Consider the following 18,707-nt stretch of genomic DNA (forward strand, 5'->3'; position numbering starts at 1 on the left):
GCTCTAATACCACAACAATCCTATTTTTGACGTCAAATACCTTTACATCAATCATTTTCGAGTTAAGTGATACAAAAAAATCCACATATTAATCACTAATACACTTACTACAGAAAGAAACCCGACAGCACCCACATTCAGCTACGCTTCGTGACACTCCGTCGCAACAATTGCAAAGCTCGGCGATCTATTTCGAGACGTAGACCACGTGATCGCGCATGGGCGATTCCGCCTTGTGCAGCAGTTACAGGGGCCGGTCTCATATCAAGCGAAGTTACAACATGGAAGAGTTGGCTAATGCCGTTTTGGATGAATTTGGATTTCATTACGTCATTAACCAAAACAATTACACATTATTGATTCCATTTTGAATTTGAAGGATACATTTGGGTGTTATCGACAGGATACGGCAAAAAGTATGTGCTACGTACTGCCTCCTCTTATGAAAGATAAAGTAAGTAGTAATTTAATTTGATTATTTTATGTTTTATGAATTAGTCATTAGTACAGTAGTAGAGTGTGTGTGTGTTTTTTTTTTTTTCAACAATTACGTAACGCTCTTGAGGGGATGGGGTATCATAAGATGTATTCCGAGGCGTTAAGGGGAAGGATGGCAATGCTTGTTACTGCAAAATCAAAATTGAATCGGTGCATAGCTCATTCGATCTTTAAAACTTATCTTATAGTTGTTTTGCTATTCAGATCAAACTAAAAAATATTGAAATTTGTTTTGTTCAACGACACCACTAGAGCACATTAATTAATTAATCACTAGCTATTGGATGTCAAACATTTGGTAACTCTGATATGAGTATTGGAGAAGAAACCCGCTACATTAGCAATGGATCTTTTATATGTACTTTCCCACAGGCCACTGACCAGTTCTGGTGCATTAGTTGGAACGACAAAGAAATCAATGGTTGAATGGATCCATCGAGGTTGTTCGATCCTGCGACGCGAACACTCAAACGACTGAGCTGAAACCCACTCCCTAAGAAATATGTGGAAATGACTCAAATGTGAAACTGTGGTGTAATATCTCATTAAAAAGCAAAAAGAAAAATAAAGAAGAAAAAGGCGGTAGGATACTAGTAAATTAAGTAATAAAAATAGTTCAAATTTTGATTTGGGTTGGTTGTAAGTATTCTGTTTGCTTAATAACTAATTTCATATGAACGATCGTTTTATCCAAGCAAATGTAAATCACATATATGTATGGTAGTTAATAATTATTGACAATGAATTAACCTACGTAGAACACAGCCCAATTGTTTTCAACAACTGAACAAAGACCGATTCTGTAACACAATACTCAAAGATCAGTTGTAGACAGGAGTTCCGTCATAGTAGACAAGCTGACGCCTAGGGACCGATGGCGATGAGTTTCGCCGTATGCATGTATGGCCACAAATGACTGCCAGGTCCGATGTCGGGAATTAACCTGCTTATATCAGTTTGATGTTCAAGTACGCTACCACGATTTCTGATCAGGGCCACAAACTGTACTCAGAACGAGAGGGTGTGTGGGAGTTTTAAAAAAAGGTTTAGAACTTTTTCAGCGTAGAATGTAGCCACAATTAATGAGATTACCCATCGATACGCATTGGCAGTTAACAGTAGGACAATGATATTTGTCGCTGATTTACAAGTTCTTTTTTGACTGACGATTTGTTTATGAAAATAATAACCGCTTGATATGAGACGGCCCCTGTAACTGCTGCACAAGGCGGAATCGCCCAGTGCGCGATCACGTGGTCTACGTCTCGAAATAGATCGCCGAGCTTTGCAATTGTTGCGACGGAGTGTCACGAAGCGTAGCTGAATGTGGGTGCTGTCGGGTTTCTTTCTGTAGTAAGTGTATTAGTGATTAATATGTGGATTTTTTTGTATCACTTAACTCGAAAATGATTGATGTAAAGGTATTTGACGACAAACATAGGATTGTTGTGGTATTAGAGCGGGATTCGTTGCCTACCGTCTGGTAGTCAGGAATTGCCAAAAAAAGACATAGGTTGGTCTCTGACTGTAATGAGAGCGTGTTTATGTCCAAATGTCCGTCTAGCTCTCTTACAGTCAGAGTACTCGGGCTAGATCCCCCGCTAAATTTTGAAATAAGTGCATTTTTGTGTAATTTCACTCTAGTGTATGCTATTGTTAAAACAAAATAATAACTTGACCCCAAAAAATAGGGGGGGGGGCCGGGCCCCTTGGGCCCCCCCACTAAATCCGCGCCTGGTCATCTGCCATTGAAACCCATGTTAAATTGCCCAACTTCAAATCAATTAAAGCAAGTGGAGTTTTGGAGTTAAGATGACGTATTAACTTTCGCAAAGTAAGTTAACATGACGTCATCAGTAATCTGCGGCCATGTTGGACTTCACGGTGTCAATCTATTCAAACCAGGTTTAAGTGGATTTTGTTGTTAATTTTTTGTTATCTTTCTCATTTTTATAGTAAATAACGTCAAGCTTTGGTGATGGTTTCACTCTATACACTAGTATCTTTATGAAAATGTTATATGCCAGGGACGCAGACCTCGCCAGGGAAACGACTGCGGCGACTGATTCTTTGCTTCCGTGACTTCCTTCTCTGGGCAGGGAACACCTTTTTTCCCCCCATGCTATGGAATTTACTACAGTTATTTATTTTTGAGCAAATTGTTTTGTAAATTGCACACAAAAATGTTTCTTTGGGTTTTTTTGTTGCTTTTTTTTTTTGGGGGGGGGTATATTTTCAAACGAAACAAATTATTTACACACACACACACACACACACACACACACACACCGCCCCCATTTTTATAGGAAGATGGGACGGACTATAGATTATGGGGAGCTATGTAAGTTATTACCATCAAGAGCACTGGTATTTTATCCTTTTGTAGTACTTAACCAAAAAACCCAACAACCAAACATAGGCCTACATGTTAATTGGCGAGTTCTGGGGAAGGCAGTTAAATTTGGTACATATGTTGATAAATTTGATTATTTTCCACAAGATTTTGCCATCTCCTGTTCATACTTATTACGTTTATTGCCATTTAACATGTATTTATTTTTGACACAAATTTCGTTTAACATTATAATAAAATAATACAAGGTAAGACAGGGTGTTCAGATTTTCAATGCAGCTGAGGAATTATAGTCCGAACTACATTGTTAACAACTACGATAAATTAACTTTATTTATCAGTAGATTATCCCCACATTTTTTCTAGACAGAAATCTTGAGAGAAAACAAAAACCCATTACAGTGACACAGATTCCACATACTAGATGATAACTATGTTACCTATATCAACTTCGCTGAGGTGCAAAAAGCATGTAATTGTGTGCCGGCTGCCATGTTACCTTTTTATGGAATACTCTCCAAAAGGGGTGAAAGAATATGACATAATCTAACAACATGATAACGTTATGACATAAAAGCAATCGCGATGACGTCATTAATAACACCCCACTTGAATTTTATTCCATAAAAAAGTAAAATGGCAGACAGCTAAAAATATATTTATTGCATGCATTTTGTCCTAGGAAATCTTAGCGAAGTTGAGATAGGTGACATGTTTATGATCTAGTATGTGGAATTTGTATCATTGTAATGTTTTTCTGTCTGGACAAAATATGAGTAAAATTTATTGTAAATCCGAACCACATTGTTAAGAACTACGATACATTATTCTCCTACCTTTAAATACGGCCAGAATTTCCCCATGTAATTTTGTGCCGGCTGCCTTTTTATGGAATACTCTTCAAGAGGGGTGAAAGGATGCGACGTAATCTAACAACATATCGGGTTGTGATATAAAGGCACCCGTGATTACGTCACGTACTTCGGAGGCTTCCACTCCTCTTGAAGAGTTATTCCATTAAAAAAAGTAAAATGGCTGACGGCGAAAAAAAATGCATGCTTTTTGTCCTAGGAGATCTTAGGAAAGTCTAGATTGTGGAATTTGCGTCATTGTAGTGTTGTTTTTTCACGATTTCTGTCTGGACAAAATGTGGGGGAAATCTATACATAATTAAAGATAGGAGAACCATTTATCGTAGTTGTTAACATTGTGGTTCAGACTTTAGATGTCTACACATTTTGTAATTTTGAAGGCTTAATATTTTAATAGTGTAGTTTTAAAAGGATTCCATCACACCTATAATCTTATTTTTGTTTTTCTGTTCGTGATTAGGTCTAAAGGACAATCGTAGAATTGACTGATTAAAAAACACCTTAATTTAATAAGCTACTTTGGGGTACCTTTACGCATTGGCCGATCCGGTTGTGGTTACATGGGTCCCGTAAAACACACACACACACACACACACACACACACACACACACACACACACACACAAAGCCGTCGTAAGAAGTGCCTTTTTTTTTCTTCCTTTTTTTTAAATAATAAAAATGGCTTCTTCTTTTTTCGCGACGACATATCAATGTGATTTTCTAATGATCGCATAAACGATAACCCATTTATAATTTTGTGACCCACCTTACAAAATCCTGGATCCGCCTCTGTATAATGCATGTTTTCACAGAGCTTATCACGAGAAGGAAACTAATGAATAGGTAGATATGAGACCAAGGGTGCGAGGAAACTAACCTTGCTTATGTTGGCTTACTTTTTAAACTAAAATATTTAAAAATGTCAAAACGTGTAGAAATCCAATTCCTCGGCTACATTACAAATCTGATTCCGTTCAGTTCCGGTCCAGTCCGCGTTTTACCAAACCCGGTAAAGCACTCGCCATCTTGCCTAGCATGGTTTTTCTATTTCTAATTTTATTTATTTATTACGAAATAATCGACCACCTGCTGAAACTGTGTGTGGTGGAGACTCAAAATATAACAATAAAACACCTTCCATACTTACAACTTCGTTATTCACTTTATTTTTTTATTGGAATCGAATTAAATTGTCATCATAATACCGGAAAACATTTTGTCCGGTACCACCTCCGGGTACGGAAGTACATTGTGTAGCAAATCACGCCGAGGACAATGGTCAGGTCATTCGAAAGGTCGCTAGTATGTGTAATATAGCAAAGGAATACACAATCCCTCATCATTTGATTCTAAAATAGGTAGGATTGGGATATTTTCAAAAAGTGGGGAAACACAGCTGGCTAACCACTGCAAATCTATGGCGAAATTTGCTGACGGCAATTTACGGGTATTGTTGATGGCAGGTGATGGCAGAAAGTCTAGTCCCGTTAAATGGAGGGAATTCCACCAACAACAAGACCTGGTTTGATGGATTTGTCAAGCGCCTCAAGGACGCACATTCAGAAAGTAAAGAAGCGAGATAGCATAGGACCACACTGAGTTATAGAAAGTACTGGTTATGCTAAGTGTGAAAAATAAGCCACAACATATATGGAATGTTGATGAGAGTGGTATCCAGTTGAACCACACCCCTCCAAAAGTTACTGCTGCCAAAGGAGAACGACCACTTGTAGTTACCACCGGGAGTTCTGCCAACACTACGGTGATCGCTGCGGGCAGTGCCCTGGGTGAGACAATACCTCCATATATAAGGGACAGCCCCAACCAATGATCGTATATCTGGATGCCTACCCGAGACCAAACTGACCACAACACTTTCTGGGCGGTCAACTTCAGACGCGTTCTTAGATTTCTTAGAGCATCACTTTATAGCTTATGAACAAACAAGGCCAATTCGTCTGTTATATGATGGGCATTCCACTCATATTACAACTGATGTAATAGAGAAAGCAAAAGGTGTTGTTACCCACCTGTTTGTGTTGCCATTACATTCCAGCCATGTTCTCAAACCTCTAGATGTTTGTTTGTATAGTCCAATTAAAGCTGCCCTATCATCTGAAAGCCACATATTAATGCATTCATAAACAGGAAGGAAAATTATTACAGAAGATCTCACTTCGTTAAATGCCAGATCTTATGAGTCAGCATTCACTGTGCAAAATCTGACGAGTGCATTTCGCAAGACCGGGATTTTTCCATTTAATCCGGAAACTAACCCCACAAACCCACAGGAAACACCACAGGTGGGCAAACCAAAATCAAGACACGCATTGCAAGGGTGGATATGAGGAGCATAAAGCTGCTACTTACCAATAAAGAAAATGAGGCAAACAGCAGTTTGAAGCAACAACAGCGACAGGTAAAATTTATATAGTATGTCATTTCTCCAAGGTCACGGCAAGAACGCAGGATGAATGCATCAATAAGCTTCAAGAAAGCAAAACTCATACAAGTGCAAATGAAATCAAGAAACAAAAAAATCAACGTAAACGTTTTTGTTAAATACTTAAAATGTATTGACAACATACGTTTCTGTCCAGTTTATTTGATGCAATTAAAAGCTAAAAATATTTAATGGAAAGGACACCATTCATATAAAATAAAGTTCCATAATCTGAAGTAATTTGACTATAACTGTTACTTGTGGTCTACCCTACTATCTTGAGCGATACTGACGAGACCTGATTTTTGTTGATAGTGCCTGCTGCTCCGACTAATGTGCCGTCACGCATGTTAGTGAATACACGGGGATATCATCACTAAAGTAGAGTTTGGTTAAATAATTCAACTTTTAAAATTATTACTAGTAATGTCTTTATTGTTCCATAACAATGTGACACTTGAAATATATATACATGTATATATATATATATATATATATATATATATATATATATATATATATAATGCTTTACGCAAATAACAAATATTTTGTTGCGCAGAAATGTTGTCAATCTGGTTAAAACCAGGTCCACTGGTCTTATAACTATTACCTGTTGTAAACCAGTAGAGCTGAGTTTAATCGGATTGAAATTTTGTAAATAGCTTTATCGTGTACTGTTACAGATCAAGTTTGACTTTCATTGGCGATTTATCTGTTGTTCAGGGAGTTAGAGTTATGGCCACTGGACTTCGGAAATACGAAAATTTGTCCTTTTTTTTTAAATTTTATAATTTTTTTTTTTTTATAATGCCTTAAGATATTGAGCTGAAATTTGTGTGCATAGCTTTATTATGTACTGTTATAGACAACGTTTGATTTTCATGGCAATTTACTCATTTTTCACAGGACCGGCCTCGGTAGCGTCGTGGTAGGCCATCGGTCTACAGGCTGGTAGGTACTGGGTTCGGATCCCAGTCGAGGCATGGGGTTTTTAATCCAGATGCCGACTCCAAACCCTGAATGAGTGCTCCGCAAGGCTCAATGGGTAGGTGTAAACCACTTGCACCGACCAGTGATCCATAACTGGTTCAACAAAGGCCATGGTTTGTGCTATCCTGCCTGTGGGAAGTGCAAATAAAAGATCCCTTGCTGCCTGTCGTAAAAGAGTAGCCTATGTGGCGACAGCGGTTTTCCTCTCAAAATCTGTGTGGCCCTTAACCATATGTCTGACGCCATATAACCGTAAATAAAATGTGTTGAGTGCGTCGTTAAATAAAACATTTCTTTCTTTCTTTTTTCATTTTTCACAGTTATGGCCCTTGAATTTAGAAATAAAAAGATTTGTTTTCTACACTTTTTTCGCAATGTCCTAAGATACAGAGCTGTATAGTTTGTTTGTATTGTTTAACGACACCACTAGAGCACATTGATTTAATAATCATCGGCTATTGGATGTCAAACATTTGGTAATTGAGCTGTATAGCTTCATCATGTATAAGTTTGAAATATGAACGTTTATTGAGTGCGTTAAGGGACATGTCTTGCTTCAGCAGTACTCTGAGAATATTTATTTATTTATTTTTATCTTTTATATTTTCCTATATCGGTGACACACGACGAACAAATAACCAACACTATAGGTCTTGTAGTACATTAAATTTTGTAATTTACTCTCCTTTTTTTTCTATTTCTGTTGTCTAAGAATGTATTTCTGATTGCTGTGGGCATCAGCATAGCCTACATGGTCATCAGGTGGCTAGTCAGTGGCCTCTCCGTTGGACACATCGAGGACAAATATGTCTTCATCACCGGTTGCGACTCTGGTTTCGGCAACCTGCTGGTCAAACGCCTGGACGCCTGGGGCTTTCACGTGCTTGCCGCGTGTCACACAGTCAAAGGAGCAAATCATCTTCAACAGGAGTCGTCTCCCAATGTGAAGGTTTTCTCACCACTCGAACTGGCCGACGAGGAGAGTGTGAAAAAGGCCTACCAGTTTGTACTGGAACACCTGCCCGATAACAAAGGTAAAGCGATCTGTATCGAACTCTCTTCTTTGTTCTTTTTTTTTTATTACACGACTGGTAGACCAAAAACAATACGGTTTTGAAAGTTTGTTTTGTTAACGATACCACTAGAGCACATTGATTTATTAATTATCGGCTATTGGATGTCAAACATTTTGTAATTTGGCATATAGTCTTAGGAAACCCGCTACATTTTCCCATTAGTAACAAGGGATTTTTTTATACGCACTCTCCGACAGATAGGATAACACATACCACGGCCTTTGGTATACCAGTCGTGGTGCGCTGGCTGGGACGAGAAATAGCCCAATGGGCCCACCGACGAGGATTGATCCTACACCAACCGCGCACCAAGCGAGCGCTTTACCACTGGGCTACGTCCCGGCTCCAGTACGGATTTGACTTCAAATTACACCAATGATAATATAAATTTTATTCTTCATGTAAATAGCATTTCCATATACATGTTCGATCCTTTTTTGACACCCAATAGCCGATATGTATTTTTGTGCTGGGGGTGTCGTTAAACATTAATTCATTCCATTCCATTCAAATTACACCAGGGTAGGCACATGGGCGTAAAATGTTATGGCCTAACTAATGGTGGGTGAGTAGGGCAGTACGTTTTTTCTAGCCAAAAATAGTGGGGGAGGGGGAAGGGGCGCGACAAAGAAGAGTCCGGTCACACTGATATGTAAGGGCAATTTTTCGTTTGTGTGTTTGTTGTTTTGTTGGGTTTTCTTGTTAGGGGAAGGGGGTTGTGAGAGCGGGTAAACTTGCCCCGTTTGCACGTTAAGTAATTACGAGACCCGTGGGAACGATATCAGAAGTGAGCATTTATTACATTTAAAAATATATAAAATCAAAATGGTAGATAAATATAGGTTTTTTTCCTCTCTTTTTTGGTTGTTTGTTTTGTTTGGGGTTTTTTGTTGTTGTTGTCGGGGTTGTTTGTTTGGAGAGTTTTTTGGAGGAGGATTTCTTTATTAAATTAGACGCTGTTATAACAGGACATTTTGTTTTCTCTACAGGTCTTTGGGCCGTTGTAAATAATGGTGGCTGTCAGGCCTCGGGGGTCGGGCCGCTGGAGTGGCACCAGCGAGCCGTGTACGAGCGCGTGTTCGCCGTCAACGTGTACGGCATGCTAGACGTCACGCGGATGCTGTTGCCCCTCGTACGTAAAGGTCAAGGTCGTATCGTCAACATGTCCAGCCTGGCAGCTCGATTCGGAACATTTGGTGTGGGACCTTACGCCATGACGAAGTACGCAGTTGAAGGCTTTACAGATTGTCTCAGGTTAGTCTGAAAGTGGTAGTATTTCCTAATTTTTTTTGTTTAATTTGTTGTTGTTGATGTTGAGTGTGTGTGTTTTGTTTTGTTTGTTTTTGTTTTGTTTTGTTGTTTTTGGTGTGTGTGTGGCGGGGTGGGGTGGGGTTATATTGTTTTGCCAGTGTGTAAGGTCCCGAATATTCTCCAGTAGAGATTTGGTCCACGACATTATATGAAAAATAAAGAAGGCTCCCCATAATATCTTCGAAACATTTGTTAGTACATGTCTGTCACTTACTTATGCCCATTGTCCCTCCTGGAGAATAGACCGTCGACAACCGCTTTCCGGAGTCTTCTGTCCTCGTCTCCTTTCCAGCTGTCTCTGGGTGTAGCCTGTGTTGTTGGTGTCCGCCTAGAGGTCACTTCGACATGTGTTCTTCGGGCGGCCTCTTTTTCTCTTCCCTTGTGGGTTCCATGTCAGAGCATGCATGGGGATAGATGATGGTGGTTTCCGGAACGTGAGACAAATTCATCCCCATCTTATTATTTCTTCGGTCGTCAGCTAGTATGTTCTCTGCCTCAGGTCAGTGTTGTCGATAGTGTCTGGCCAGCGGATCTGTAGGATTCTTCTTAGACAGTTGTTGATAAATAGCTCTAGTTTCTTGACGGTGGTGTTGTTTTATCACCTATCATCAATGTAAAGGTTCAGATCTTCTATATTTGAACCAGCGCCTAACGACTGGTATATGTCTGTTCTAACAAATCAATTTAACATCGGTGTACTCATCATTCAGTGGCCTGAACAAATATTCCAAGTATGATTTACTCACGGTAATTTTCCCAATCCCATCAGACATGGGATCCTGGTCAAACAGTTCAGGATAAATCCCTAGAGTATTAAAATGTCTAGAAAAAATGGTACTTTACTACTAGCTATGACCAATTGGACTTGCTTTATGCATAGATACAAGTTTTAAGATATACAGAGAATTTGGTGCAAGTAGTAGGCCTATACCTATAAGGAAGGAAATGTTTTATTTAACGACACACTCAACACATTTTATTTACGGTTATATTGCGTCGGACTTATGGATAACACATACCACGGCCTTTGATATGCCAGTTGTGCTGCACTGGCTGGAGCGAGAAATAGCCCAATGGGCCCACCGACGGGGATCGATCCCAGACCTACCGCGCAACAAGCGAACGCTTTACCACTGGGCTACGTCCAGCCCCATAATTTTCAGACCAACCCCCCCCCCCCCAAAAAAAAAAAAAAAACTACAAAAAAAAAACCCAACCAGCCCTTCAGTTGCTAATCGATTCTAAACTCATTTAGGTGCCTTTATTCACTGAAGGTTCATGCACGGTTTAGATCAGTGGCCGAGTGCGTTGTAGTACTAGTTACGTAGTGGTAAGGACAATGTCACTTGAATCATATATTGGTTTATTAAACAATTTGTATTACAAGCTAGTAGCTATACGGCATATCCAAACGTTCTCTCAGGTTCGTTCCGGCCCATGTCTACATAGGGGACTCATCCCCCATTGTCCGTGGGTGAGTCTCGTTGTGTATACACCGCGGGTCGAGATGTGGGTGTGCTCCACCCCGTGTCTACGTAGGGGTCTCATGCCACATCGCCCGTGGGTGAGTCTTGTCGTGTATACACCGCCGGTCGAGATGTGGGTGTGCTCGTTGTATTGTCGTCAACATCATGGGCCATCTATTTCTCATAGCTGGACAGATGTAATGGATTACATATGTGATATTGTCTTCATACTAGGTTATTAATCGCACCGGTAACATCATTGAGACAGTGCGAAGTTCCATTAATTAAGAATTACATCTATATCGCCTATTTATCATGCAACCATGCTTACTGTGACCCGATAATCCCTACCTGATCATTGGAAGTATTAGCATGATAACCTTGTCGTTGCTATGTGTTATCAGTTCACTAGGAAATGAATTCTGCGCATGACAGATGTTTTGAACTTGAACTATTTTACCATGCCCCTATACCACTAGGGTTTCAGGCATATCCATCCCGGTCTCTGGCAAAGCCAGGGACCTGACCTGCGACAGAAATCAGCGTTTTGAATTAAAAAATTTAAAACAAAAAGTCAAATAGCTTTCTGCAAATAATGTTTACATTGGAAGTACGTCTGACGTCACAGTCAATCAGTGATGTAGATCTTCACGTCACACATAAAATTGCGTTTATTTTCACAGAAACATTTACAAAAATTGTAATGTTGTGGGTTTTGTAGTTCTGTGTGTGTTTGTTTGTTTTCTTTTCTTTTTTTGTTTAATTTGTTGTTGTTGATGTTGAGTGTGTGTGTTTTGTTTTGTTTGTTTTTGTTTTGTTTTGTTGTTTTTGGTGTGTGTGTGGCGGGGTGGGGTGGGGTTATATTGTTTTGCCAGTGTGTAAGGTCCCGAATATTCTCCAGTAGAGATTTGGTCCACGACATTATATGAAAAATAAAGAAGGCTCCCCATAATATCTTCGAAACATTTGTTAGTACATGTCTGTCACTTACTTATGCCCATTGTCCCTCCTGGAGAATAGACCGTCGACAACCGCTTTCCGGAGTCTTCTGTCCTCGTCTCCTTTCCAGCTGTCTCTGGGTGTAGCCTGTGTTGTTGGTGTCCGCCTAGAGGTCACTTCGACATGTGTTCTTCGGGCGGCCTCTTTTTCTCTTCCCTTGTGGGTTCCATGTCAGAGCATGCATGGGGATAGATGATGGTGGTTTCCGGAACGTGAGACAAATTCATTCCCATCTTATTATTTCTTCGGTCGTCAGCTAGTATGTTCTCTGCCTCAGGTCAGTGTTGTCGATAGTGTCTGGCCAGCGGATCTGTAGGATTCTTCTTAGACAGTTGTTGATAAATAGCTCTAGTTTCTTGACGGTGGTGTTGTTTTATCACCTATCATCAATGTAAAGGTTCAGATCTTCTATATTTTTGAACCAGCGCCTAACGACTGGTATATGTCTGTTCTAACAAATCAATTTAACATCGGTGTACTCATCATTCAGTGGCCTGAACAAATATTCCAAGTATGATTTACTCACGGTAATTTTCCCAATCCCATCAGACATGGGATCCTGGTCAAACAGTTCAGGATAAATCCCTAGAGTATTAAAATGTCTAGAAAAAATGGTACTTTACTACTAGCTATGACCAATTGGACTTGCTTTATGCATAGATACAAGTTTTAAGATATACAGAGAATTTGGTGCAAGTAGTAGGCCTATACCTATAAGGAAGGAAATGTTTTATTTAACGACACACTCAACACATTTTATTTACGGTTATATTGCGTCGGACTTATGGATAACACATACCACGGCCTTTGATATGCCAGTTGTGCTGCACTGGCTGGAGCGAGAAATAGCCCAATGGGCCCACCGACGGGGATCGATCCCAGACCTACCGCGCAACAAGCGAACGCTTTACCACTGGGCTACGTCCAGCCCCATAATTTTCAGACCAACCCCCCCCCCCCCCAAAAAAAAAAAAAAAACTACAAAAAAAAAACCCAACCAGCCCTTCAGTTGCTAATCGATTCTAAACTCATTTAGGTGCCTTTATTCACTGAAGGTTCATGCACGGTTTAGATCAGTGGCCGAGTGCGTTGTAGTACTAGTTACGTAGTGGTAAGGACAATGTCACTTGAATCATATATTGGTTTATTAAACAATTTGTATTACAAGCTAGTAGCTATACGGCATATCCAAACGTTCTCTCAGGTTCGTTCCGGCCCATGTCTACATAGGGGACTCATCCCCCATTGTCCGTGGGTGAGTCTCGTTGTGTATACACCGCGGGTCGAGATGTGGGTGTGCTCCACCCCGTGTCTACGTAGGGGTCTCATGCCACATCGCCCGTGGGTGAGTCTTGTCGTGTATACACCGCCGGTCGAGATGTGGGTGTGCTCGTTGTATTGTCGTCAACATCATGGGCCATCTATTTCTCATAGCTGGACAGATGTAATGGATTACATATGTGATATTGTCTTCATACTAGGTTATTAATCGCACCGGTAACATCATTGAGACAGTGCGAAGTTCCATTAATTAAGAATTACATCTATATCGCCTATTTATCATGCAACCATGCTTACTGTGACCCGATAATCCCTACCTGATCATTGGAAGTATTAGCATGATAACCTTGTCGTTGCTATGTGTTATCAGTTCACTAGGAAATGAATTCTGCGCATGACAGATGTTTTGAACTTGAACTATTTTACCATGCCCCTATACCACTAGGGTTTCAGGCATATCCATCCCGGTCTCTGGCAAAGCCTAAACACATAACTTGTTTGGTTAGCTAATAGTTTCTATACCACTTTTGATTGAAATATATTGTAAAAATATAGCTTGAAATGGGTAGCATGATAAATAGGGAATAACTGGTTACTGTCTTAATATATCGGCTTTATCCTGCATTCGACATTCGACCTGAGCAGGATAGAGCCGATATCTTAAGACAGTAACCAGTTATTTTTTTTATCATTGATAATTTGGTTGTCACGGGTCATAGTGTTTCAGCATGGCCTTCTCTTGTCATACGTACCGTGAAAAATCTCCCTTTTGTTCACAGGGTGGAGCTATTAAAGCAGGGTGTAAGTGTCCATGTCATCGAACCGGGAGGTTTTCGGACAGCATTTGCAGATGAAGATAACTTTCGTAGATTGGCTCAAGAATCATTTGAAAATACTTCACCAGATCTTAAACGATTTTACGGCGGGAATTACGTCGAAAAATGTAAATATTCTTCAACATTAAGACCTATTGTCCGAACCAAATTGTTAACAACTACGAAAAATTACTCTCCTACCTTTAATTGCCGTTAGATTTCCTCCAAAGTTTGTCCAGACACTAATCTTGAAAAAACCATTACAATGACACAGATTCCACATACCAGATGATAACCATGTCACCTGTATCGACTTCGCTGAGAGCGCATAGGGAAAAAAACACGTAATTTTGTATCAGCTGCCATTTTGACTTTTTATGGAATATTCTTCAAGAGGGGTGAAAGGATAGGACTTAATCTAACAACGTCATAACATGTTATGATATAAAAGCAAACGTGATGACGTCATATTATTTTTTATTAATTATTATTATTATTATTTTAATGATACCACTAGAGATAATCGATTTCATATTAATTGTGTCACATACTTTGGAGGCTTTCACCCCTCTTGAAGAGTATTCTATAAACAAGCAACATGGCAGACGGCAGAAAACTGCATGTATTTTTCCCTATGCAATCTCAGCAAAGACAATATCGGCGACATCGTTGCAATCTCGTGTGTGGAATCTGTATATTTGTAGTGGGTTTTTTTGCGATTTGTGTCTGGACAAACTTTGGAGGAAATCTAACGGCAATTAAAGGTAGGAGAGTAATTTTTTGTAGTTGTTAACAATTTGGTTCGGACAATAGTGTTCCCTTTCTTGTAAATATTCTTTCTTGTTTGATTTTCTTTTTTTCTTCTTTTTTTTTCTTTTTTTTTTTTCTTCTCTTTGTCCGTATAACTTAATTATGAATGAATTAATGAATGAATGTTTAACGACACCCCAGCACGAAAAATACATCGGCTATTGGGTGTCAAACTATAGTAATGCAAATAAATAAAGTGATGATCAACATCAATATAAAAATTCAAGATTTAAAAATTCAAGATTTAAACAAAAACAGTGCAAAAACACAAATATCACAGAATTTTACAGATACTGAATTTTACTCAAAATTTTAATTTTGTGCTGTATTGGCCATTCTCAAAGAGAATGTTACACCCCTGCACCACGGTGAGGTTACAGCACGCGCAGGGGAACTTAATTATGAATGACGTAATGAAGTTGTCTCCTGTTTGTTTAATGACCTGCACTTTTTTCTCTTGCAGTTTGTGACAGCATAGCCCAGTTGAGACCTGTGGTCAGCGATGACCTTGACCTTGTAGTAGACTGCTACGTGCACGCCGTGACATCCCGCTTCCCCTTAGACCGGTACACCCCAGGGAACTGGCTAGCGGTTAGTTCTCTGGTGCTGTGCTGGCTGCCCAGGTGGATAGGCGACACGGTTATCAACAGCACTGTCGTACATCCAGCGGGGCTGATCCGTTGAACATGTATCCCTTTCCTGTTCTCATCAAATTCTGAATACAATTAAAATGGGGAAGTGAACTCTGATGATGATATGCTAGGCTCAGACCATCAGCTGTTACGACGAAGTTGGTCAACTTGACGGTGGTGTTGTAATTTCCCCAACTCCCGACTTAGACGTGTGCGCTCAGATTAACAACTAATGGGGTATACGACGAAAATCGAGTTGTAAGAGTGCTTAGACTTGCAAATGTACAGTCGTAGAAGTCGTGACAGCAGAAAGTTGGCCAACTTTGTACTGGCAGTTGGTAGTCTGAATCTATCATAAGGGTTATAAAAGAGATGGTAATAGAAGTAGTCCAGCAGCAGAGACAATTCAGAATTCTTGGTAATAATGTTTGGGATTTTTTATTTTTTATTTTTAATGCTGTTTATCTTTGGGGATACATCACAATATCCAGATAGGTGTAGAATTGTCACCTTTGAGCAATTTAAAATATTCAATATGGCCACCAAGGCGTCTGAAAAGTCAACAAAATGCTATATATCTGTAACCAGATATGATAAAAACACGTGTATGTTTTAAAAGGCAAGGATTTCAATGAAATAATTATTTGAAGCAAGTAGTAGAAATCATTAATATAATATTCAGTATTGCCACCAAGGGATGTGAAAATCGACAAAGGGCTGTGTACCTGTAACCAGATATGAAAGAAGCATGAATTATAACTGCTGAAAAGCGATCTGTGACACAAGTGTTTGGAGTACTATTACTGATCGGTGTTTTTTCAACCATTCAGAACATAGAATTTTGAATTTGTGTTGAAAGGGGTGTGTTCAAATGTTTTGCAGAGATTATATCAGTATTGTATTATATTGATCAGTATGATATTAAATAGAAAACAGATTATATTATATCAGTGTTATATTAAATAATGAATTCAGATTAATATGATATCAGCGCTATACTAGATAACTCATATTGTATTATATCAGTTTTATATTAAACTCAGATTTATAGGATATTAAACGAGCTTCCATTTCGTATCATGTTTATGTCCCGAGTGAAATAATTTTCAGTTGTCACGAGCTTTAGCTTTAGCTCGTGTCAATAAAACTTATTTCACGACGGACATAAATATGATACGAAATGGTAGCGAGTTTAATATCGTATTTATTACCCATAATCGATCTTAATTTAAATCACTCAACTCGTTTGGCTGACGTTCCTGTAAGGTTGAAGTACGCCAATCGATGGCGTAATTGTGTGACGTAGAAGTGTTACGTCCCACTTGGCGTTCTAGTGGTACGTATCACTTTGATATGTACCAATATATTTTTAACCATATGGGTTATAATATATTATATTAGTTTATATTAGATAACAGAGATTATATTATGTCAGTGGTTTATATATAGATGTCAGATAACTTAAATATGTCAGTGTATATCAGTGTTATAACAAAACTGAGATATATTATATCAGTTTTATACTAGATAACAAACAGATTATGTATATATCAGTGGTTATATTGGATATCTCAAACTGAGACTTTTTATATCAGTGATATACTAGATAACTGAGACTATATTATATCAGTTTTATACTAGATAACAGAGATTATAGTATGTCAGTGTTATATTAGATAACAAACTGAGACTATTTTATATCAGTGTTCTACTAGATAACTGAGACTATATTATATCAGTTTTATACTAGATAACAGAGATTATAGTATGTCAGTGTTATATTAGATAACAAACTGAGACTATTTTATATCAGTGTTCTACTAGATAACTGAGACTATATTATATCAGTTTTATACTAGATAACAGAGATTATAGTATGTCAGTGTTATATTAGATAACAGGAGATGTATGTCACAAACTGAGACTATTTTAATAGTGTTCTACTAGATAACTGAGACTATCAGTTTATACCTTATAGTATGAAAAGATAACATTCATTTTAGATAACTGAGACTATTTATATCCGGCTTTATATCCAATTATAGGTTCAAGCACAGCTGTCAGTGTTCTACTGGGCACAACTTAGCTATCAGGACTATTTTATATCAGTGTTCTACTGTAACTGAGACTATATTATATCAGTTTTATACTAGATAACAGAGATTATAGTATGTCTAGTGGTCTTATACACCATTGGGTCGTTAAAACTCACTCTGGGTGGGAGCCGGTACCGGACTGCGAACCCAGCCGTATGTCCGATGACTTAACCACGACACCACCGAGGTCCAGGGGCGGCGGACGGTACAGACGGTACGGCCGGTACGGCCATGGCCGTACCACTTTTCAAAGGGCCGTACTTTTCAAAGAGGTACGCATGGCCATACCACTTATGTGTGTGTGGGGGGGGGGGGGGGGGGGGGGGGGGTATATTTGTTAAATATCTGTGAAAATGCCCATACAAGTAATTTGAAAGGCAAGTCTGGCAACCACGAGCCGTACCACTATTTGTTACACTGTGCCGCCCCTGAGGCCGGTTGAAAACAAAATGTTCCGCGAGAGTTTTAGCAGATAACTCGGTTATATATTAGTCTTAATTTTATGTGACTGGCGACTCAGTACCTCTAGGCGTTTTGTGGTCACTGTTGAAAACCAAAATCATATTTATATGCGATACATTTAGAGAAAGTAGAATGGGTTTTTTGGTACTATATTAGCGAATAGTTTGTAACAGCTTCGAAAATACACTCAGTATTATGAGCAAATGTTCTAAGGTGGGGTTTTTTTGTTTTTTGTTTTTTTTTTTTTGGGGGGGGGGGAGGGTCTACAATAGAGAATACTACATAAGTGATCGTTAAATACTATTTATCTTTTAAAACAACTAGTTGTAAAATAAATGGTATATAACAGTGTGGTAACCTATTTCCTACAAATCCTCAGAAAACCAAGTTTATAATAATTTTAAACGTTCTTTTCCAGTTTACAGCCCTAGCTCTTGTAGTTAACTTATGCGTCGCAGATATATCAATTTCAGGTTAACTTATACGTCACAATGGAGTTCGACCGTGCTAATTGTTTTTATTGGATGGTATGGCAGTGGCGACCTGGTCATCACCTAGGAGCAGCCAGTCATTTGTCTTTAAATTGTTATCACACATATGTGT

General features: G+C 39.0%; 1 protein-coding gene across 1 annotated transcript; it reads left to right on the forward strand.

The window, feature by feature from the left end:
- Positions 1-2,333: 2,333 nt before the first annotated feature.
- On the forward strand, positions 2,334-16,484 carry LOC121381960 (retinol dehydrogenase 7-like). The gene is made up of 5 exons (XM_041511394.1): positions 2,334-2,403; positions 7,869-8,190; positions 9,222-9,486; positions 14,069-14,232; positions 15,378-16,484. The coding sequence occupies exons 1-5, from the start codon at positions 2,368-2,370 to the stop codon at positions 15,596-15,598; spliced, it is 1,008 nt and encodes a 335-aa protein (XP_041367328.1). The 5' UTR covers positions 2,334-2,367; the 3' UTR covers positions 15,599-16,484.
- The last annotated feature ends 2,223 nt before the right edge of the window (positions 16,485-18,707 follow it).

This window comes from Gigantopelta aegis, chromosome 9 (genome assembly GCF_016097555.1).
Source record: "Gigantopelta aegis isolate Gae_Host chromosome 9, Gae_host_genome, whole genome shotgun sequence".
NCBI classification, from domain to species: Eukaryota; Metazoa; Mollusca; class Gastropoda; order Neomphalida; family Peltospiridae; genus Gigantopelta; species Gigantopelta aegis.

Excerpts from the sequence above, each read along its gene's own strand:
- LOC121381960 (XM_041511394.1), top strand. The coding sequence starts at position 2,368 with ATGTTGGACTTCACGGTGTCAATCTATTCAAACCAG. Across the intron at positions 2,404-7,868 it reads TGTCAATCTATTCAAACCAG|AATGTATTTCTGATTGCTGT; the intron begins GTTTAAGTGGAT and ends CTGTTGTCTAAG. Across the intron at positions 9,487-14,068 it reads GGCTTTACAGATTGTCTCAG|GGTGGAGCTATTAAAGCAGG; the intron begins GTTAGTCTGAAA and ends TTTTGTTCACAG.